Below are 23,389 nucleotides of genomic sequence, written 5' to 3'. Positions count from 1 at the left end.
ACTGATGTCCTATAAACAAATAGACTCAGGTTCACCAAGGAGTATTTTATAAAAAAGTGTCCGAACCTTGTTCTAAATATGTATACATTAATTTATGTAAGTATACTGTAAAAGTTCCTTCTAATAAAGTGCAAAATCGGTTGCACAGTGTCGTCATCGCTTGTGACAAGATGGACCATAGACAATTTTACAGAGATTGGTTGTCTATTTGTTATATGAGGTCTATGTTAATAACACAATTCACAACTTGAATGGTAGGGTGTATATATCTGTGTAGTCAACTGAAATTACAACCTTAAAGTAACAATTTCTCAACTCAAGCTTTACCTTTGTGAGTTATTTGAGGGTCTATGTCAGAATATCTACTGGGTTATTTTGGAAATATAACATTTGGGAACAAATTTTTTTTAAAGTATGTTTTTAACTAATGTTGCCAGTTGAAAGTTTTTTTTATGCATCTTGATTTAATTTATCTGATTTTGTAACAATGAAACTGTTAAAGAAATATTAAGCCCTCTGCAAGCATTTTATTTATCGACTATAAATTGACTATATTTAGCACCACAGCAAAATAATTCAACATGTGCATAAAATAACAACGGTGGCAATTTGGGCAACCACCAACTTAATTTGACAGGATTAAAACTAGCTCCAACTCTTTCTTGCACGTATTGTAAGTGAAGGACGACACTAGTTGAGCTGTCAAATTAAAATTAGGTTAAGTTTGTGTCCGCACGGATAGGCATCATTATAATTACGTGTTTAATAATATCAATAAGGGACTTTCCAGGCTACGTTTCCCAAAAATATATTATAGATGGCGCTATACAGATTTGCCTTCGTTTAACCTTCTAATGCCATGGATAACAGATGTATGTATCTGATCCTTGTTATTAACATGGCACAAAACATTATTATTCTGATCAAAATAAAGAGACGCAATATAGGTAGCAACATAATTCTATACGTGTCTGATCCAAATGTCACGCAACAATTATTGCTATAATATTCCTCTGCCATTACATTTTTGATTAATTATGTACCCCGAGTGAGAAAATATGTAATTATCACGTTAAATCTGAACAACGCCATCTATATATTTTTTGGGGTAACATAGCGTGGAAAGCGATCCATTACTTGTTTCTTTCTTATAATTTATTAGAATAATTTTTTTAAATCGAATTTAGTTAAAAGTAGGTATGTAATATTTGGTAAATATATTTTCATGGCACTTCTTCATTTATTATGAACTTTATAGGTATATTTACTGCGGATTAAATGGTTATAAGCTGACATCTACATAATGTGCGTAAATTTAATCTGAATCACAATTTATTTAAATATATAACTTTTAAGAAGTTGTTGGTCAATGTCTAATTAAATATACATATTCAATATTTAAATAGATGTTATATTAAAAAACACTATTTTTTTTTTAGTTGGTAGGTTCTAATTTAAATGAAACGGAAACTAACTAGTAACTTTAAAGGAATATACATAAAATCATATTGTACTTTATCCAGTATTAACTCTCTTTTAATATAGTTACATTAAAATTAGACAACTTTTAATATAACATAATATTCAACTTTCCAATCTCATAAACTACAATCTAGTAACACTATAACCTAAATAGACTTTAAAATGCTTGAAACTATACAATGGTGCTAATTCCTTTAGACACTGGCCCCGATTCCTGCAGACACCGCCTAATTTTATTTTAAGTTATATCCGTCATTTTCATATCCGTCGAAAAGGAAAGGGACGGATGATTCACAGCTCTTAATTTTAGGAAGAATGAGTAAATGAATGTGTCGGGTTATTGTCTGATGTAAAATTTTTAGACGGTTGGTTTAGATTTGTGCTTAAAATTGACGTGTGTTCCATAAATTTTATGCTTGTCGATCACCCGTCCCTTTCCTTTTCGGCGGATAAGAAAATGACAGATATAACTTAAAATAAAATTAGATGGTATTTACAGGAATTAGCACCATTATCTAATTTTTATTTTAAGTTATACCTCTCATTTTCTTATCCGCCGAAAAGAAAAGGGATCGACAGGCATAATATTTATGGAACACACGTCAAGTTTAGTTTAGGCAGAATAGGCCCGAAAACCCGATAGAATTAAGTTGACAGCATAGTTGCATACCAGTGAGATACCTATTAGATAAGCCCGAGTTATTAATTCATTCACGCATTGATTTTAAAATGAACATCTGTCAATTATCGGTCCCTCTCCTTTTCGACGGATAAGAAACTGACAGATATAACTTAAAATAATATTAGATGGTGTCTTCAGGAACTAGCACCAATATTTGAGTTAATAGTGCATGAGAAGTTAATCTGACGGCCTAACGAGAAATTATTGTCTCATGCATATATCTAATACATAAATACAGTTAGGCAAAAGAATATTATTTAAAAAAAATAGTACTGACAGTAAATAGTAGATACTACGGCCAATGAGGGACTTTCCAGGTTACGTTTCTCAAACACAATATAGATCGTTTAACCTTCTAATTTCATGGAACAGACATATGAATCTTTTATCTTTGTTTTTGGGTACAAATGATGACCCTTTTTATTACACCCAGGCATAATTACATCTTCCACCCATTATTATTCTGATCAAAATAAAGAGAAGTAATATAGGTAGCGACATAATTCTATACATAATGTGATCCAAATGTCAAGCAACAATAATTTTTATATATACTTCTGTTATTAAAAATATAGTAATTAAAAACACTTTCTATTCTTCTTTGCCCAACTTCAAAGATTTTCACGTCCGCCATATTAATCTAAGGAAAGTTTAATTAATGACAAAATATCTATATAAGTAGAATTATTCAAATTTAGACCTTTGTACGAATAGGTAGGTATGTACTGTACCTTTGTAAGTTAAATGACTGTATTAGGTTTAGGACAATATGAAGTATAAGAAATAGGTGATCTGTTGATATGTATCACGAGATATGCAGTAAACTTGTTGATCACTTTAGAGAGATCATTAACAATATTAGACGATGGTGACCTATGTCAGCACCTATCACGTTGGTCTAACAGAAAACTCGGTGAGATGTGGGTACTTAGTTCATCTTGCGATGGATGTACGGTCACGAGCATTAATATGTATACACTTTGGTACCATGTCACATTAACTTTTTTTGACAAATTGAACTGTAAGTCTAATAATGTCAAATATGTTAGTGCGACAGAGTCCTATTGCTCATGTACATTATATTGCTCATGACTGTACGTTTAACTATTCCAATAAGAGACTCTCCAAGCCACGTTCCCTAAAAAAAACTGTAGATGGCGCTGTACAGTTTTGTCTTCGTTTAACCTTCTAATTTCATGGATGACAAACATATGCATCTTTCTTTGTTTTTGGGTATAAATGATGACCCTTTTTATGATACCCACGCACAATTACATCTTCCACCCATTACTATTCTGAACAAAATAAAGAGAAGAAATATAGGTAGCCGCATAATTTTATGTATCTGATCCAAATATCAAGCAATAAATATTTTTATATATATGCTTCTGCCATTAAATTATGGAAAAAATAAAGAGAAGCAATATAGGTAGCCACATAATTCTATACGTACGATCCAAATATGTATCTCACAACAATTATTTTTATATATGCCTCTGTGTGCTCTCTGTAAATATGTCCCTTCGCAAAATTGAGTCGTAGCAAGTTTTTGGTGATAATTATTTTCCTTTTTAAGCAATGTTAACACATTTTTTACTGACTACCGTTTATTGTGTATGAATATAAGTGATATAAGTATTATTAGTATTATAAGTATTAACGGAAGGCGATTGGGGCAACCACCGTTCTACAAGCCCTATCTATGGAGTATTGAAGTATTGAGTATTGAGTATCGATACAGAGGCCTTATTGGAAGTCCTACAATAATCTTTTTCTTTCACAAACACACACACACGCACACGCGCGCACACACGCACACGCCCACACACGCACACATACACACACACTCACACGCACGCGCGCACACACACAAACACACACACACACACACACACACACACACTCATACACAGACATATAGACATATACATGCACACACAGACCTGATATCAATTCTCTTGCACCTATTTTAGTTAAGCGATTCGCGGGTGGGACCTGGAGTCCTGAAATACAGGGTCGCCCTAGCTTAGGCTCCAGATCACACACTCGAGGCAATCATACAAAGCTATTCCAAACTTTTGTAAACTTATTACTTGTGTGTGATGAATAAATAATTTTGATTTTGATTTTTTTGATTTTGATTGAAGGCGATTACTCCACCGACAAGAGCGCAGCTCTTAAATAAAGAGAGAGAGATGCCTCTGTCATTACATTATATTTTTGTATAATTATGTACCCCGAGCAATGAGAAAATAGGTAATTATCACGTAAAACGTTAATAGCGCCATCTATATTGATTTTAGGGAACGTAGTCTGGAAAGTCCTTCATTGGGATAGCTATAGTCGCGAGCTTACGTTATAGTGTGTATTGACAATATTGACTGAAGGATTTACAGAAAATTTACTTACGGAAACACACTTGGTATTTATACAGGGTGTTAGTGACATCGTAACGAATACTGAGGGGGATGATTCGGACCATGATTCAGAGTTAATATCAAGTGGAATTTTCCGTCGCTTTTGCGAATTAATGCTTATTTTTTTTTAATGTAGTTATTATTATTTTATATATTGCACCTTTTTTATTCTCCCGCAGATATTCTTATACTACCTCTTTGGGTTGGCTGGAAGAGATGTCTCTTAGAGATAAGTCCTCCCTTGTAAACGTCCATTTCATGTTTTTGGTGTAACTAGTTGTTAAGTGCAATAAAAGTATATTCAATTCTATACTTTTGCGATGGAAAATTCCACTTGATATTAACTCTGAATTATAGTCTGAATCATCCCCTCAGTATTCGTTACGATGTCACTAACACCCTGTATACAAAAGTAGGTAAAATATTATCCACAAACAGACATCTCTAAAGTAGTCAAAAAGTTTATTAATACAATATTATTCAATCTGAGTTCCGTTAAAACTTATTTATTGTATAACACAATCGTTTATAAAAGGTAATTTGGTTTTTACACATTGGAATGGAAGACATTGCCATACGCGAAATTTCAAAGTCTAACCTTTGAGCGAATGTTATAAAATTCGTTGGCAGTGCATATCCAAACTGACTAAAGCGGTAATTACACTACAAACTCCACCCAGACCGTCAAGGTCACATCGGGACTGGGAAAATGGACGCTATTAGTAGACTAGCTCGATCGTGGTTACCATGGTAACGCTCCGCCTACTTCTATCGTGTGGGTTGTGAGGTGGAGTACCAACCTCATCAACCCTGGTGTTCGAGTTACTATTGAGCCGCCAAAGGCCCCTGACATGGCTCATGTAACGACTACTTACATTAGTAAGTAGTGACCGGGACCAACGGCTTCGTCCGAAGCACGGATCGTCTTAGTTTCGGACAATCTGGTGATCAGCCAGTAATGTCCTAACCAAACTAGGGACCACAAAGTAATTTTTGTGATTTGGTGGGGGCCGGGAATTGAACCCGGGACCTCCGGATCGTGAGCTCAACGCTCAACTACTGGACCACAGAGGTCGTTTGCTATTAGACTACATGATCCTGATCGCCACGCCCGTGACTTTGACGCATCAAGCAGGATGGGTTGGCAAATGTAATAACCGCTTAAATTATAGCAAATCTCAACTTGTTAGAAAAATACCTAAGTACGTAGGGTAAGCTGCGGAGAAAATTAAAGCATGATCACAAAGTGGCTAATTGAAATTTTCAAACTTCTTATATTTAGGTAATTTTAGTGATACCTAGTAGGTACATTTCGCTTCAAAGTCAACATGACACACTCGCTATCATTGGCTGAAAGAACTGGCATTTTTCTTTACACACGTTGTCTTCTCACACATTACCAGTTATTTAAAACACAATTGCGGTATACAGATTGTTAGTGACATCGTAACAAATACTGAGGGGGATGATTCGGACCATGATTCCGAGTTGATATCAAGTCGAATTTCCTGTCGGAAAATTAGGTAGTGTTTTTTAAATTATTTTCCCCTTCAGTATTCGTTATGATGTCACTTACACCCCGTACAAGTACATACAGGTAGACCCCCTCTAATGCCACTTCTAACAACCACCAGTGTTTACGCAAGACTTTTCCAACTATTATATTTAATACTTTGGTCCATATTAGCTGCTACTTGTGGTTCCTTGACCAATTATAAATCTTCATCTAACGCAGGTATCTAAACATCCCTTCAAGCACTCTTGTCCTAAAAGCACAGATTGTTGAAGATGTGACGACGGATCTGACGCCTTATTATGAAGCGCTTTCGCAAAGCAATACTCATCGGATCCGTCTATTTAAAAGTTGAAAATCTGATAAAAATATTGCTGAAGTAGTAAAAAACTAATTTTGGTCTAAAAGCCACCACAGCCACTTTCCGATCTAAATCTTTGCCATGCGAAAGACGCCTCAAAGACCGACATCTGACCATCACCAATCAACGAACACTCCTACAGAACTACGCAGTCCAGGCCGCCAGGGCCGTCCCGCTACTAGAAAGCCTGTATCGGCCTGTACAGTCCGGTATAGCCGCAAAGTCTCGCTCTTAAGGCGGTTACCAACATGGCGGCGCCAGAGAGGTCGTCGAGAAGGTTGGCACACTCGCAGACGAGCAGGTACATCTTGTCCCCGTGGGCGGCCACGGACTTGTGGAGCGCGATCTTTCGCATGCCGACGGAGTGAGGGAGATGGCGATAGAGCATCCGCGCTCCGGTCCAGTACAGCCAGTTACGCTCGAATCGCTCGCCGTCATCGCCTTCGAACACCTGGGAATATTGGTAAAGAGGTTTGATTGGTAGTTCGATCCGTCTCGTGACGTCAATCGATCGGTTGCGTGCGTCTCTTATCGATTCTCTCTAGATGAAATCCACTCAGCCTTTCTCAGCGGAAGTCGTTAACGACCCATTGAACAATGCATAAGCTTTTAAACTTTTTATAACTATTATTGAAAGTGATGATAAAATAATAAAAGTAGATTCATATCCCAAACAAGTCGGACTTTAAACAAGTAACAAAGTATGCGTTTTTTTAAATCGTCGCTTTATAGCGAAAACCACGTGCGCCTTTTTGAAAAATCACATTTGGATATGATCTGTGATCAAAAATTTTGCCCGGACAGAAATTTAAATTGGATTGAAAAAAATTGAGGTGTTGTTGAAGAAAATTACAATGTGTTTTTTAAAGACGTCGCTTACTTAGGCGTTTCGTAGGTTCAATGATTTTTCTAATAGTAACAAAGAGGAGTGGTTGTAACAGCAAACTCTTTGGAAAGAAGTTATTGCATGTGAATGTTAACTTCGGATTGTTATAGGTATGTGCATATTTTAGGTCTAATGTATATAACGTTATTCCTGTTCACCCCTTAAACACCGACGAAAGTAATTTCAGGGTCTATTAATTTCAGAAACAGCTTCGTTCGAACCATAACATTTGCCTTTGAATGGGCCTGGGGGTTCAAAAATTCGTAAACCCGTGTTCCTATAAGATAATAATGAAGACAAACTTTTGTCTTGCGAGTTTTGAAGTTGAAGACCTTGCCTCAGGGTTCAAGGATTTTAAGGAGACTTTTGAATGGTTTCCTTACCAAGTAGGTACTGAATTACACTGTTAACTGACCTTATAAACACTAATGATGAACCCAGTGGTCGGCGTATGAGACTTCTTCGGGCCTCCAGCTAAATCATTGAACGGTGGTCTGCAAATCATCGCAACTTCACTATACAAATCCAACGTGTGCGCAGCCGAGTAGCGTATCGTCTTGGGATCAAACTTAGTCAATGAGGAACTGCGCATGTTGTTATAGAACATAAGAGGATCAGTTTGTGTAGTGTTTATCACAAAGTAGGATATGAATGGGAATTCTGCGTTTTTCTCCATGTTTGCCAGTAGCATGCCCCCCACAGCGGTGTTCGCTGTTGCCACTTCGTTCAGCAGTTCCCCAGCAGCAGCCTTCTGTTTTAGTAGAGGTTTGGTCAGCGGAGATTCCAGTATCGGCTCTATAGGCTCCAGAGGGCTCATCAGATGGGCCAGTATGCAAAGCTTCGGATCTGCTATTTCTAAAATGCTGAGGGAGTTCTGCGTTTTCGTCGCCACGCCCTTCTCTGGTGTTGGCGGTGGTACTGGGAGCTGGAATTTTAGAAATTGCTTTGTAAAATGGTATTCATTGTAATAGTGAAGGTAATTTGCAAAGTGCAAAATGTTAAGTTGCTTTAATTTCACTGTTTAAAACATCTGGGGAGTTAAAAAACTCTCATTGAATTAATTCACATAAAAATCAATATTGGTATTTGACACTTGTAGTCATTGCGCATTTACTTTTATGTGTACGCGCAAATGTGAAATTGCCTTTTTAGACCGGTGATGTAAGTAGGCCTATTTTCGAAATGATAACGATTAACTTGCCTTTGTTACCTTTGTGGTCGGACAAGGAATGTATAAGTCACCAAGACTCTTTAGGCAACCCTGGTGAATCAACGTCTTAAAATGTGTTTGACACACCAGGCTTGCGTCCTTCGTCTAAAAGAGCATAATTCCTCAGAGTTGAGTTATCGTCTATTATCGTGTGGATTGTGAGGTAGATGACTGACCTCAGCAACCTCAGGTTGTCCTAGTAACCGAGACTTGATTGTCATAATAACTAAGAGTAGGAACTTACCGGCACGCCATCAGGCAGGAACCGGTCAAGCGCGTGTGCCGGTATGACGAAGCAGTCGCGCTCGAGGGTCGCGAGCGAGACGGGCTCGGTGCGCCGGCGATCTGGCACCGTGGTGGTCGGCCGGTCCCAGCGCAGCAGGGACACTGACGGCTCTCGGGTGACCAGCGGCTGAGGCGGCTCCGTCTCCGGGCCCGTGCCTCCGCCGATCACTGGGCCGCATCGCTCTGGAATTAAAAAACAGATATTTATGTTAAAACGACACAGTATCAAAGAAAAAAGCGACGATTAAGGTGGAAAAAGGTAGGTGTTTGAAATAGTTTAGGTATTGCGCCGGAAAATTCCCTCAGAATCATGAGCTGCATCATCCCCCTTAGTATTTGTTACGACATCACTAACACCCTGTATTTTTTTCTTTCCATCTAAACAGATTACAAAAAGGTTGTCCCACGTATCTATCTCCTAGCGTCATCCCGTTTTTCACACGGTCCGCTTACCATACCTGAAAATTTGACAGGTCCGATTTTTTACAGAAGCGACTGCCTATCGGACCTTCCAATCCGAAGGGAAAACCAGCCCAATTACAGGAAGGTCACATACATCCAAAAACACATTTAATTTTCTCAGCTATGTGAGTTTCCTCACGATGTTTTCCTAAAATGTTCTCCCGTGTATGTGCGATGTAAAAGCTCCGTGTAAGCGCGAAAAATATCGGAGTTTTATCGTATAAAAGAAAGAGCCTGCCACCACAATTAATTATGCTCATATAAAACATACCGGACTAAATGAAGGCAACTTCCGCGAGTTACAGATTACACCGATAAATCTCTGGGCCTCGCATTCCGTGCCAGAATAACTGTTTACCTTATGTCCAATCTAAGGTCAGTGGTGGCCCTAGCAAAATATTAAGGTGGTGCGAGACCTCAAAGTGGCACCCCTCAGCCCCTTAAAATAAAAAAATGATATTTATGGGCACCCTTTATGAGCAATCTAACCCGATGATGTAGTAGTTTGCGGCCAGGGTGAACTGGTACGAGACCTCAAAGTGGCACCCCTCAGCCCCTTAAAATATAAAATGATGTTTATGGGCACCCTTTATGAGCAATCTAACCCGATGATGTAGTAGTTTGCGGCCAGGGTGAACTGGTGCGAGATTTCAAAGTGGCACCCCTCAGCCCCTTAAAATAAAAAATGTCGTTTATGGGCACCCTTTATGAGCAATCTAACCCGATGATGTAGTAGTTTGCGGCCAGGGTGAACTGGTGCGAGATTTCAAAGTGGCACCCCCTAGCCCCTTAAAATAAAAAAATGACTTTTATGGGCACCCAGTATGAGCAATCTAACCCGATGAAGTAGTAGTTTGCGGCCAGGACGAACCAGTCTTGGTTGGTTGTGGCACCCTCTCTTATTTCGGCGTCCCGTGCGTTGGCACGCCTCGCACTTCCCTAAGCGAATCGTGTAACGTTAGCTTATGACAATTCCATACGTTTTCTACACTTTGGTGGCCTTCAGAGTGTAGATTTGTCACGATTTGGTAACAGGTGTTAAGCCGCGAATTGACAAGAGAGGGCAGTATGGCGACATGCAGCGACCATGTAGGCGGTATGATGACGGAGAAATCGGTACCGAAAAAACGTACTGGCGAACAAAATACCTACTTGTTTTTTGAAGTCGTGTAAACTCGGTGCGTGCTTGTGTCATAGTAGTTGCCCGCTGTCTAACAGTTTGTAGCTTTAATATGCCATTCCTAAGTTATATCAAAGATTGTGATCGCTAATACATTATGGTTTGGGCGAATTCTCGACTAGTAAGATGATAAAGGATACAAAACAGATTCCGCTGGCAATATTCGTATAGATTTCCAGACAATAGTTAAGCGATGAAGATTTGATATTGAAATACCTAACCGTTTAAAATATACAGTACTAACATAGAAACACGCCTGTAACCCTGAAGGGGTAGGCAGAGGTGTATAGATCATCATCATCATCTCAGCGTCATCTCGGTTTTCACGGGGTCCCTTTACTAATCTGAAGATTTGACATGTCCAGTTTTTTACAAAAGTGACAACCAGCTTGCGAAATGTATCTATAGGTAGATAACCTACAAAATATAAAAAAAAATATGTGGAAAATATTTCTCGAGCCTATTTTCCCTGCGCAGACGCAACATGAAATATTTTAAAAGCGTGCGCATGTTACTGTGCAGTCGTATATTGGTTAATAGTTGTAAATAGCGCAGTAGAAATAGAATGTTTCATGTTTACAGCCAAAACTGTCGCCTGGTGGATATAACTGGTTCGTACTGGTAATAACTAGTATTGAGGGTTGCCTAACTGGATTGGAAGAATCCGTGATCCGCCTGTTCAGAGGTACGATAAGCTGCAAAAGTCCAATCAGTTTATTGCAAAGTAATAAATTAACTGGTTGCACTTAAGACTTCCCTATTACATGTTGTTTCTGTTATAGACCAAAAACACCTACAAAAACATATATTTTATAATTATGACAACTAATGGTTCATAATTTCACCACTGTTTACAAATAATTCGCTGGGCACAGTGACTGAACTTTTGCTCTTTGATTGTACTTAGTGTCACGAGTTCATCTCTCTATAATCTATAACAAGAACTCACCTGCAATATTAGGTCTAATAGGCCAATTTCCAACTAGTCAAATCAGTTACTTTTTACTAAACGTCAAACCGCGAAATTACTATGGAATTTGCATGAAAAAGCACACTGTGACGTCATAGAAAAGCGTGACAAAAAACGCACTTATTATTAAATGTTTCCTTATTAAAATTCGTAAATAAGTTAAATGGAACAAAGAAACGGTTTTTGACATCTTTAGATCTGTCTTTATTTTTTAATTAGAATTTCATAATTTATCTTTGACCTAGGAAACTACCCAATTGCAAACCTTGACTGTCATGTCATGTTGTTCTTGTTTACACAGTCCTAAATACAAATATTATAAACAGTGACATGATAGCATTGATGTCCTATAAATAAACAAACTCACATGCGCTAAGGAACTTTCCTAAAAAAGCGTACGAAAAAGTTATGTAGATAGTTTTAATTACTTCGTTCCCTCAAATTAAGGTGTTCAAATAAAGTGTATGTAAGTAATGAAAAATAAATTAAGTGTGGTGAGTTGTGAATGTGAAGTAATGCAATCGAAAACGAATTACCTGCATGTGTATGTATGTATTTTCTGCATTTTTTGTATGTATTTTCTGTACGAGCGAACATTAGTATTTATTTTATTGAAATCTGTTCTCATGTAAGTTACTTATTTTATGTCTTCATGAGAATAAAGAATCTTTGAACCTAAGTGTAATATCTGTTGTACAGTATCGTTACGTTCGACGTTACGCCGTCGCTTGTGACAAGATGCGCCGCGGACATTTAACACAGATTGGTTGTCTATATACAGGGTGTTAGTGACGTCGTAACGAAAACTTTGAGGGATGATTGAGACCATGATTCTGAGATGATATGAAGTGGATTTTTCCGTCGCAAAAGTATGGAAGAGAAAATAATAAAAAGAAAAACAAAAATTTTCATGAATTTTCCGACTGAAAATTCCACTTGATATTAACTCAGAATCATGGTCTGAATCATCCCCCTCAGTATTCGTTACGGTGTCACTAACACCCATACCTACTTGTATGGGTACAGTATGTACTTGTGCGGGATGTAAGTGACATCGTAACGAATACTGAGGGGGATGAAACAGCTGATTATTCTGAGTTAATATCAAGTGGAATTTTTCATCGCAAAAGTATAGAATTGAAAATAATTTTAAAAAACTAAAAAAAAACATGAATTTTGCGACGGAAAATTCCACTTGATATCAACTCAGAATCATGGTCTGAATCATCCCCCTCAGTATTCGTTACGATGTCACTAACACCCTGTATTATACGAAGTCTTTGCATGATAGACAGAAGTATAAAATGGTGAATTATTATGACACGGTAGACGGTATAAACGCTGAATAATCAATTTCTTTAGAGGCATTAGGGTAACTCTACTCTCAATGGGATGTAAATGTTGGTACTTAGGTCAAGTGCGTTCGCTCGGGCGATTCTCTCGAGCTCATGAATACGTACGCATAAGTTCAGTTTACCTGCCTAACGTCTGTCATAAAGCTATGTGTCCACTTGAGCGGAATCAGAGCGTACGGAGCGTTGGGATTTCTTGCATCGTATTGATTCCTGTGGAACTACAAATTGGCGCCCGACGTCGTTATTTCACATAACATAGCTTGTATCCTTAGAGTGTCTTTAGGGCCCTATTTAGTGGTACCCACTCCTCGTTAGCTTGTTTAAGCGGCATGTCCCCTTAAACAACCTGGCGAGCCCTTTTTATTTGAGTTCGGTGGCGCAGGGGTTAATGCGCTCGGTCTGCGATTGTCGAAGTTAAGCAACTTTCGCAAAGGCCGGTCATAGGATGGGTGACCAAAAAAAAAATGATCTCGAGCTCCTCCGTGCTTCGGAAGGCACGTTAAGCCGTTGACCCCGGCTGCATTAGCAGTCGTTAATAACCACCAATCCGCACTGGGCCTGCGTGGTGGTTTAAGGCCCGATCTCCCTATCCATCCATAGGGAAGGCCCGTGCCCCAGCAGTGGGGACGTTAATGGGCTGGTGATGATGAACACTCCGTACAGTCTGAAGTTTCTCATTTGAGCGGAATCGGACCGGACTGTCAGGATTTCTCTCTTTTTACATTAATATAACAAGACAAGCAGTCCTAGAACCGCATTGCATTGTGTTAATCGACAATTAGCACCGGACGTTGCTATGACGACTCGTAACAATTCCTAAATCTCGACACTCTGTATGCTCCGTCTGTTCCACTCCGCTCCAGTGTACGCGCAGCTTTACGCGTCCATCTGTCACTGTATTTATAGACGTAGTGACGGCTCATCTCGTAAGACACGGTATTAATGAACTGCGTAAAAATGATGGCGACGTAAATGTTACACGCATGGGGAATTTGAATTAGGGGATTTAAAGATTAATGAATGATGTAAGAGTTAGTTCAAACGAAAGTTTCCGAAGCGAGAACTCACTTTGACAACAATAAACAAATGACGTTTCTCAGTCGCCGTTTCTCGATTCTCGATATCTGTGTGTATTGTGTGAAGTGTGCTCGTTACCTGTACCTGTGTCGTTGTACTGCGCGCTGGCCCGTGGCGCCGAGAAGAACAGGTGGGTCCTGTAGTGATGCTCTTCCATGCAGGAGTACCCTCGGTCCCGCCGTTTGGCGTTCCGTCCCGCGCCAAGCGCCCCCCGCGCCTTCCCACCGCCACCCCCGCTACTGCTCACAGTCTTCTCACCACTGAAGTTCTTCCGAAACATCAAATTCATCTTGGAAGCTTGCCACTACCTCTCTCACTCAAACCCGAACAAACCCCAACTAGCCGTCTCGGAAAATGTTGTGTCTAACGAGTAATTAGTCGAGTAACGCGCCAAGAAATTAAGCTCGGTTATATTCAGATTTCAGCTGTCTCACTTTTACCTACAGGATTAGATACAGTTTGTTTTAATGCTGTCTCATCCAGTTCAGGGATGAATCGTATGAAGATTATGGTAAGATTGTTTGCAGACGCGAAGCAGTTTGACGCTTATTTTAAATTAATCTAAGTTTCACCTACTTTCAAAGAGTGTCTAAATAAACTTTAATGCAAAGTAATTTATTTTGTATTATTTAGGTTAAGTGAATTACGCGAAGTACGTTAATGTTGGCCTTTTATGCTTTCATGTGTCTTCAAAGGAACTTCAAAGCAAATGTTAACAAAAGTGATTGAGGTAGGCTGCGTTCACGTTGGCCGCGTTTTCAGCTAACATGACATATATATTTTATATATACTAATATAAATATTTTCCAATTTTCGTTACCGATGATAATATATTAGCTACTACTTGAGTTACATTTCGATTTCGACAATAAAACTTTCATTTTTCGTTATATTTTTACGTACGGCAGCTCTAAACTCACCAATCCTTCTCAGGACGAAAGTATCAAGTGCTCTCATGTGGCTTGGGAGATCAATGACATCCGCCATCAACCTTGGCGTCAGAGTTACAATTGAACCGCCGTAGGCCCCTGACATGGCTAAAATAACGATGTGCAGTGAATGTGGCCGTACATTCACTATTAAGATCGGTTACGTCAGCCATATAAGAGCGCATCTTAGACGCTCCTAGATCGGAAACTTGTCGTCATGGCCGAATACGGCTGGAAGGATATTATTATTACGTAAATAGTAGCACATCCACACTAACAATCATGAATAGTCATGATAAGTAGTCGTCAGTAATCGTTAACGAACTCCGTGGTCCAGTTGTTGAGCGTTGGGCTCACGATCCGGAGGTACCGGGTTCGAATCCCGGTGGGGACATATCACAAAAATCACTTTGTGATCCCTAGTTTGGTTAGGAAATTACAGGCTGATCGCCTGATTGTCTGAAGGTAAGATGATTAATGCTTCGGAAGGCACGTTAAGCGGTTGGTCCCGGTTACTACTTACTGAAGTAAGTAAGTAGTCATTACATGAGCCATGTCAGGGGCGTTTGGCGGCTCAATAATAACCCTGACACCAGGGTTGATGAGGTTGGTAATTCGTCTCACAACCCACACGACAGAAGAAGAAGATCGTATTGGGAAAATGATACAGTGGTCCGAGCTTTAAGTTTCCACAAAGAGGTTGATATTGAACCAATAATTCGTCATCGCTCATTACATTAGTGATGTGCAAAGCGCCCCGAGTTGTTTCCAAGAACGCTCCAACATGTAGGGCAAGTTGCTTCTTCGCTATTGCCATGAAATATTCAGGATATGCATCGATTTGTGGCCGACACTGATATAATTGCGACTAAGCCAGCTTGCAACATGACAAAACGAAATTATGAATCTTTGATGATTTCGAAATGATTTACCTAGTGATGCGAATGTTTCAACTACGAGAGAGATTTACACCCGTGGTCTTCACTCGACTCTTCCCCCACTCGACTCGGTCTCAGCAGAGCATTTTGGTATTTTTAAGTTGACATTCTCGATTTGAGGACTTTACTCACTGAAGTCGAGCATATCATGTCAATAAAATTCTTCTATCGTGTGGGTTGTGAGGCGGAGTACCAACCTCATCAACCCTGGTGTCAGGGTTACTATTGAGCCACCAGAGGCTCCTGACATGGCTCATGTAACGACTACTTACTTACATCAGTAATTAGTAACCGGGACCAACGGCTTAACGTGCCTTCCGAAGCACGGATCATCTTATTTTCGGACAATCTGGTGATCAGCCAGTAAAGTCCTAACCAAACTAGGGACCACAAAGTAATTTTTGTGATATATCCCCACCGGGAATCGAACCCGGGACCTCCGGATCGTGATCCCAACGCTCAACCACTGGACCACGAGATCATTATCTCGATGTTTCCAGTATTCTCACCCCTATAGGACTTAAACATAGCTGGCGAGGAGTGGGTATACTACACCTCTGCCTACCCCTTCGGGGATAATGCGTGATGCTATGTATGTTATGTATTATTTTGAACACAAATTCCGGCCAACATTTGTCGTATATTTCATTTGATTTATGTCTTTAGGAAAGTAGATAGAGATTATTTTCTTTTGTATTTCTCGTCTTGTTCTGTTATTGTTGGCAGATATTCAAAACAGGAGCAAGTAATATAAACTACGTTGATGATATTCGTATAACAGCCGTACGTTCACGAGCATTAATAGGTATACACTTGGGTACCATGTCACATTAACTTTTTTGATAGATTGAACTGTAAGTCTCACTAAATGTCAAATATGTTAGTGCGGCAGAGTCCTAAAGAACGAAGGACGTATACAATCGAATCGTGTATGTACGGTTCTGAAAACCTGTTTACTCTAGCCATAGATCTTCATCTTGGCATGCCTCTCCACGCGCGTTCATGCGGATGCATTTTCTGTGTATTAGACTGTGCGTGTTTTCTATACAAACGGAGATACTTACAAGCAACGGAAGAACACGCATCCACGCGGTACGCTGCATCATGCGGGGCAGTGTGAGAATCGCCTTATTCTCGACTTCAGTGAGTAAAGTCCTCAAATCGAGAATATCATGACTGTACAGATAAAGCAATCTGAGCAATATATTAATATGTATACCTATGTATTATCCTATTTTACTTTAAGATTTTGAACGTTTAGAAAAAGTGTAAATGAATAAACATAGCATATCGTCACGACTGTCTCACTCAAACTGTGTCAACGCTCAAACCACTGAACTACGGCCTCCGAGGTCCAGTGGTTTGAGCTTTGGGCTCACGATGCTTAGGTCCTGGGTTCAAATCCCGGTGGGGACACATCACGAAAATCACTTTGTGATCCTTAGTTTGGTTATAGGACATTACAGACTGATCATTTGATTGATCGAAAGAAACACGGTTCGTGCTTCGGAATGCACGTTAAACCGTTGGTCCCGGTTACTACTTACTGATGTAAGTTAGAAGTAGTTACATGAGCCATGTCAGGGGCCTGTGGCAGCTCAATAATAACCCTGACACCAGGGTTAATGAGGTTGGTAATTCACCTCACAACCCATTATTGTATCCATCCAACCGAATATCAGATCGACCTTAGACGTTCTTAAAATCTGCAAATGAAAGGAAAATGAAAAATGTTGTTTTTTTTTATAATAAAGGCTTGACTACTGGTGGACTACCTTTACCAACTATATAACCACCCCAAGTGCCATACCTATAGAGTAGCAATATGACGTCACTCGTGCGTGACGTAATAAGCGGTGGAGGCAATCTTTTTTCAATTGCTTCCTACGCGCCGTCGATCCAAATGGCACAATCTATGGAGCAAGCGAAGTGGAACATTCCTTCTGGCATCAGTCCTTGAGAGGATTGCCAGAACCAAACCGTTTGTGTTCGGATTAATTTATTGAGACAAGAGGATGACAATTATCTTGATTAACTTGAATCTTATACGTTACGGCACGTTAAGCCGTACTTGCTGATGTAAGTACGTAGTCGTTAAATGAGTCATGTCAGGGGCCTATGGCGGCTCAATAATAACCCTGACACCAGAGTTGTTGAGGTTGGTAATCCTGCAATCATGCAAAATTACATAGATTCAAAAACGTTAAATTGACTTTCAACAAGTTTATCCATAATAATTACGTTGAATAAATGATTCTAATTTCTGACCTATCGTGGTAACCTTTAAATACCTATGCTATTTTCTTTTTCTTGTTTTTGTCATATTATTTGGTCCCCAGTCCTCATTTAAGTATGCCTGCTAAATATCAAGCTGTCCTTTTGTTTTATGAGGAAGCTAACAACCTCAGTCGTATTGTCATTCAGCTGATTGTAGTGGCCTTCGGATGTACGTGGGTGGACCTAATTTGGTGTTTCTTTTGTACGGTCACGAGCATTAATATGTATACACTTTGGTACCATGTCACATTAACTTTTTTGACAAATTGAACTGTAAGTCTCATTAAATGTCAAATATGTTAGTGCGACAGAGTCCTAAAGTGGGTACATTATATTGCTCATGACTGTACCTACCTACGAGTATTATTAAACAGAACGACCAGTTCAGTAAAATTTGTGATTATTTCAATAAAGATATCATTTTACAATAGCTTCAATTGGCGGTAAGAATTAGATCCGTCAAATTACGTTAGCTAGTGTAGAGAAGATAGACATGAGAAGTGAGATAAATGGATGCCAAGTTCAATGGTCAGTCCTGAAATGTATTTATAACAATATAAAATATCATTTCTTCTTATAACATAATTTGAAATCCGTTTTCCGTTGGACGAGCTCCCAAAAATGTGGGAGGGAGCGGAGAAAAACATCCAAGCCCCCACTGTTTATTTTTTAAAGTTTTACAACAAATGCACTTAAATATTACTTTTGAGTAATTTAGAAAAAAACATTTCTAGTACCACGCGCACACACTTTCGCCATCTTTCCTAATCTCTCGTCCCTTTCACTTCTTACCTCTCACTCTTCCGCTATATTCAGTTCCTTCCGTCTTCGCTCGTATCTTCCCTCCTTCTCGTACATCTGTTCCTCGCATATCCTGTTTCTCTGTCTTTCAATTCCGTCTCATTCCTTCTCCTTTATCTTACCATCACCTTACTCTCTTACACCTCAAACACCTACACACACTCATACCCCACATATATTGTAGCTTAACTAAGGTCCGACTTGGCAGAGGAAGACCTAGAAGAACGTACATATCGACCAAATTGGAGATGTCTTTAGTCCTGTAGTACTGATCAGGGGACACACATATAAGTCCCTTTTGTTACCGTTCTATGCAGTAATTTACCTGTACGCAAAGGTTGTGCCTTTCTGTATCGGTTGTCTTTATTTTTGTATCTTGTGTCCATTGTGCTCAATAAAGTATTTTCATCATCACCTATATAAATGGGGCTTAAAGGAGTCGCCATACTGTGAATGTGGTCACCCTGACCGAACCATACCTCACATAGTGAACGACACCTCTGCACCTGTTCCCAGGTGGCATAGCCTGCATTGTGTGACGGATGCGGCAGAGACTTGGTTAGGGGAGCTTAAGCTGGATATATGCTCCACGCAGGATATTTTATTTTTGTCTGCCATACGCAATAATAATTATAAAGTATTTTATCTATCTATGCAGATATCCTTCTGTTCTGACTGTACCACGATTCATGAAAGAGGTTTATCGCCCATTCAACGGCTAGACGTATATTATCGACGCCGTCTTGTTCCTGTCTAGTATCTACAATCCGTGTAACTCTCTCTTTTTCTCTCTTGTTGTTTGTTTGTTTTACGTCTTTGTACTTTTACTGGCGCGACATAATATGTGGAGGCATTTAGAAAATTGGTGATAAAACTATCACGCGCGATTGTTCGATTTATCTTATCTAGTTAGTTGATATGCTACTGTTTTTTCATCCTATTTTGCACCTTAGCCAAATGAGATACTTTGTTTTAAGTTTACGCGGTTATTGGCCCCGATTCCTGCAGACACCGTCTAATTTTATTTTAAGTTATATCCGTCATTTTCATATCCGTCGAAAAGGAAAGGGACGGATGATTCACAGCTCTTAATTTTAGGAAGAATGAGTAAATGAATGAATAACCCGGGCGAATCAAAAGGTACGTCGCTGGTATGCAATCCGTTTGACGTGCTGTCTACTTAACTGTGTCGGGTTATTGACTGATGTCAAATTTTTAAACGGTAGATTTGTGCTTAAAATTGACGTGTGTTCCATAAATTTTATGCTTGTCGATTACCCGTCCCTTTCCTTTTCGGCGGATAAGAAAATGACAGATATAACTTAAAATAAAATTAGATGGTATTTACAGGAATTAGCACCATTATCATAATTAAAACACATAATAACGGGTTCTTACCGCGTTTAAATCAGGGATATGTCAGTCATCCCGTGACCATGGCACTTGCAACAGTGTCGAAATATCGGGAGTCTCATGTCCCTGATTTAAACGCGGTAAGAACCCGTTATTAAGTGTTTTAACTGAGATACTTCTTACGAAATCAAACCGTATATTTTTATTGAATTTGTATGGAAATACTGTTCTAGTGACGTCACCACTAAAAGCACCCAACCATCGTACTCATTGTGATTTAATTCGTAATTAAAATTCGAGGACAAGTCACAAAGAAAAGTGAGATGTTTTGATCATCTTGGACTGGCTTCTATTTCTATATTAGCATTTTATAATTTATCTTTGACTCAATATTAGCGCGATTAGTCACTTAGTAAGATGATCCGTGCTTCGGAAGGCACGTTAAGCCGTTAGTCCCGGTTATTACTTACTGATGTAAAGTACGTACCTAGTCGTTACATGAGTCATGTCAGGGGCCTATGGCGGCTCAGTAATATGACACCAGGGTTGATTGGTAATCTACCTGACAACTCACACGATAGAAGAAGAAAATCGCGATTAGTAAGTAAAGAATTCTTGTTCCTGCCTCGTATCCTATAATCTATCCTATGTGCCAAAACCCTTTCCAGAATGCACAGATATGGTTGGGCCAACGTAGACCAAAAATTGTCTGATCGGGGAAATAACTCAAGCGATTTTTGGCATAGTTGTAGCGAATGGTACTTATATCCAGAATTTAACTAGGGGGATTAAAAACTCCACAGCAATATTGCAATTTGACATTTGCGCATATAAAAGTAAGTGCGCAAAGCACGCGAATGTCAAATAGCAATATTGCTTTTTTAGATGAATTGCTTTGATGTGGCCTTAACCGCTCTGAAGACAAAACGAAGCATCGTGTTTCCACATTTCATTGATATCATTGTTTGTAACTAAGGTTAAGGATATCTTTAACATCAGAGAGAACTTCAAAATAACTTCTAATATAAATTCACAGAATTTATCTAAGTACAAGTGATCCTTTGAAGTGGTACTTCAAGAATTAATAACACTAAGTGTATTTTCCGTCTCTGGAACAAAGTATACGTCTATTTCCCAAACTGAGAACCTTGTGCCGTAGAGGATGCGCGGGAGCGGATATGGAAAGTTTTATTTATTTATTTAGGTACACATACGGCAATACATATATACCTAATGTTTTACAGACAGCATTATATATGCCTGCCAATTACATGCGTACACAGCAATCACCGTAAATGAAAACAAACAAACTATACATATAAATAAGTAAGTCAATGTGGGGAAGACCGGCATACTGTTCTAAAATTTGAGTTTGACTAAGTTTAATGAAGAAGATATCATTTGTAGATCAAGTTATATGATCGGGTATGATAGATAATTTACTTGGCTATGTTTATAAGTCTAAATATAAGAGAAAGCGCCGTAATCTTATGATATACAATCGTTTTTTTAAAACATGCCAAGTAGACGATCTTCCAATGCAGTGTGAGGCAAGTCCGTCCACAAAAGAAAAAACGCATTATTAGTAAGAAATCGTAGGCCTAGACGTATGAAAATACTTTCAGGCGGTGAACCAGCAATGCCATTCTGATACTTACTTTACCGATTTATGAATAAAGCTTTCATTACACAGATAAAACTTAATTAAGAGACTTTTTGTAATTATTTATTTTTAGTTTGGTGCAATAAAGTGTATTTGTATTGTATTGTATTGTATAAATGATTATTTTGTAAAAGTCAGTATAAGTCAGTAAGATTTATAATGTGAACACTCACAAACACAAAATATTAACAGAATGGGACACAAAATGCTATCTCACTAGTCTTGCATAAAATACGCTCTGCTGTAATAGTTGACAATGTCTGGATTGAGGCAAGATCGGCATATGACGGACTTCCCTCTCTTAATGTAGACGGTCTTCCCAACTATTATATTTTCTAATTTAAAATTTTACATGGGTATAAATTCTAAACAAAAACTATATTCCTGCATTATGTTTAACGAATATATTAATGGATCAATAAATAACCTAAGTGATCAGAAAAACTTCTGAAAATCCTCCGATTTGCCACTATGTTTGATCAAAAATCCGCCACTGGCTACTGCATTCTGAAGCGCGAAATAGTAAAAAAAATTGCAAGACCGATATTGTCCAAACTAATCATACTAGCGCCGTCTACGGTTTTTAGTTCGGAATGGCTCTTTAGGGACTGTTTTATAGACAGAGACGTAAGGCGCTAGTTAATCAAATTTAGAAGTTATTTGCAATATACGGTCTTTTAGCCCAGACGGTCTTCCCCACATTGACTTACTAAACTTTATATTTAAAGTATACGTAGAGTGTTACTCGTAGTGACATCGTAACGAAAACTTTGAGGGATGATTCAGACCATAATTCTGAGTTGATATCAAGTGAAATTTTCCGTCGCAAAAGTATGGAACGGAAAATAATTTAAATAAACACTAACATTTTCATGAATTTTCCGATAGAAAATTCCAATTGATATCAATTTACCCTGTATCCGGTATACATGATGTTAAAATTATCACTTTAAAAAGGAAAACTCATACTGACTAATCAGTATTCCATTCCTGTAAAAAAGCAAAGTAAACATTCGATTGTAATTTGTTCTAAATCTCATTGATAAAAAAAACGTTGCTACAACGTTGCGTTGCGTTGGTGTTGTTGTATTAAAAAAAAATCATTGAATATTGCGACGGAAAATGCCGCTTGGTATCAACTCAGAATCATGGTTTGAATCATCCCTCAAAGATTTCGTTACGATGTCAATAAGACCCTGTATTATGATAGGCCTTTATATTTATAAAAATAAAAACTTTTACTGTATACAATTATTTTTTTTTTCTTTCTATTTTTAAGCTTTAGCAGTCTATTAAGTATTACCTAAAAAACGTTTTCCGCTCACGCCACCTCCTGTACCCCAGCTGCCCATGAGGCCCGATATTGGCCTCCGCGAGTCTCATAAACTGGCTGATTTAGTGCCGGCGCCCGTGCCCACATATACGTATCTCTAAATTGCCCACCAGTGGGAATTGCCCCGATACAGCCTAATAATGTTGTTTATTGCCTATCGGGAGACTCGCTGAAAAAACATCGTGTTTCTGCTTCCGAGACAACGCAATGTTTTA

General features: G+C 38.7%; 1 protein-coding gene across 5 annotated transcripts in view; it reads right to left on the bottom strand.

Moving 5' to 3' along the window:
- Positions 1 to 4,724: 4,724 nt before the first annotated feature.
- The window catches only part of LOC126371280 (uncharacterized), a 72,300-nt gene continuing 53,635 nt past the window's right edge, over positions 4,725 to 23,389 (bottom strand). For 3 of the 5 annotated variants that reach the window (XM_050016569.1, XM_050016571.1, XM_050016573.1), the window contains exons 2-5: positions 13,959 to 14,320; positions 8,796 to 9,019; positions 7,757 to 8,266; positions 4,725 to 6,906 (exon numbers count right to left, since the gene is read on the bottom strand). In XM_050016569.1, the coding sequence (XP_049872526.1) occupies positions 6,634 to 6,906; positions 7,757 to 8,266; positions 8,796 to 9,019; positions 13,959 to 14,169 (1,218 nt within the window). In that variant the 5' untranslated portion in view covers positions 14,170 to 14,320 and the 3' untranslated portion in view covers positions 4,725 to 6,633. Of the gene's footprint in view, positions 6,907 to 7,756; positions 8,267 to 8,795; positions 9,020 to 13,958; positions 14,351 to 23,389 lie in introns of all 5 variants that reach the window. The other 2 variants (XM_050016570.1, XM_050016574.1) reach the window with 2 other exon arrangements.

Source organism: Pectinophora gossypiella, chromosome 12 (genome assembly GCF_024362695.1).
Source record: "Pectinophora gossypiella chromosome 12, ilPecGoss1.1, whole genome shotgun sequence".
NCBI lineage: Eukaryota > Metazoa > Arthropoda > Insecta > Lepidoptera > Gelechiidae > Pectinophora > Pectinophora gossypiella.
This window is presented reverse-complemented; position numbering and strand designations above follow the sequence as displayed.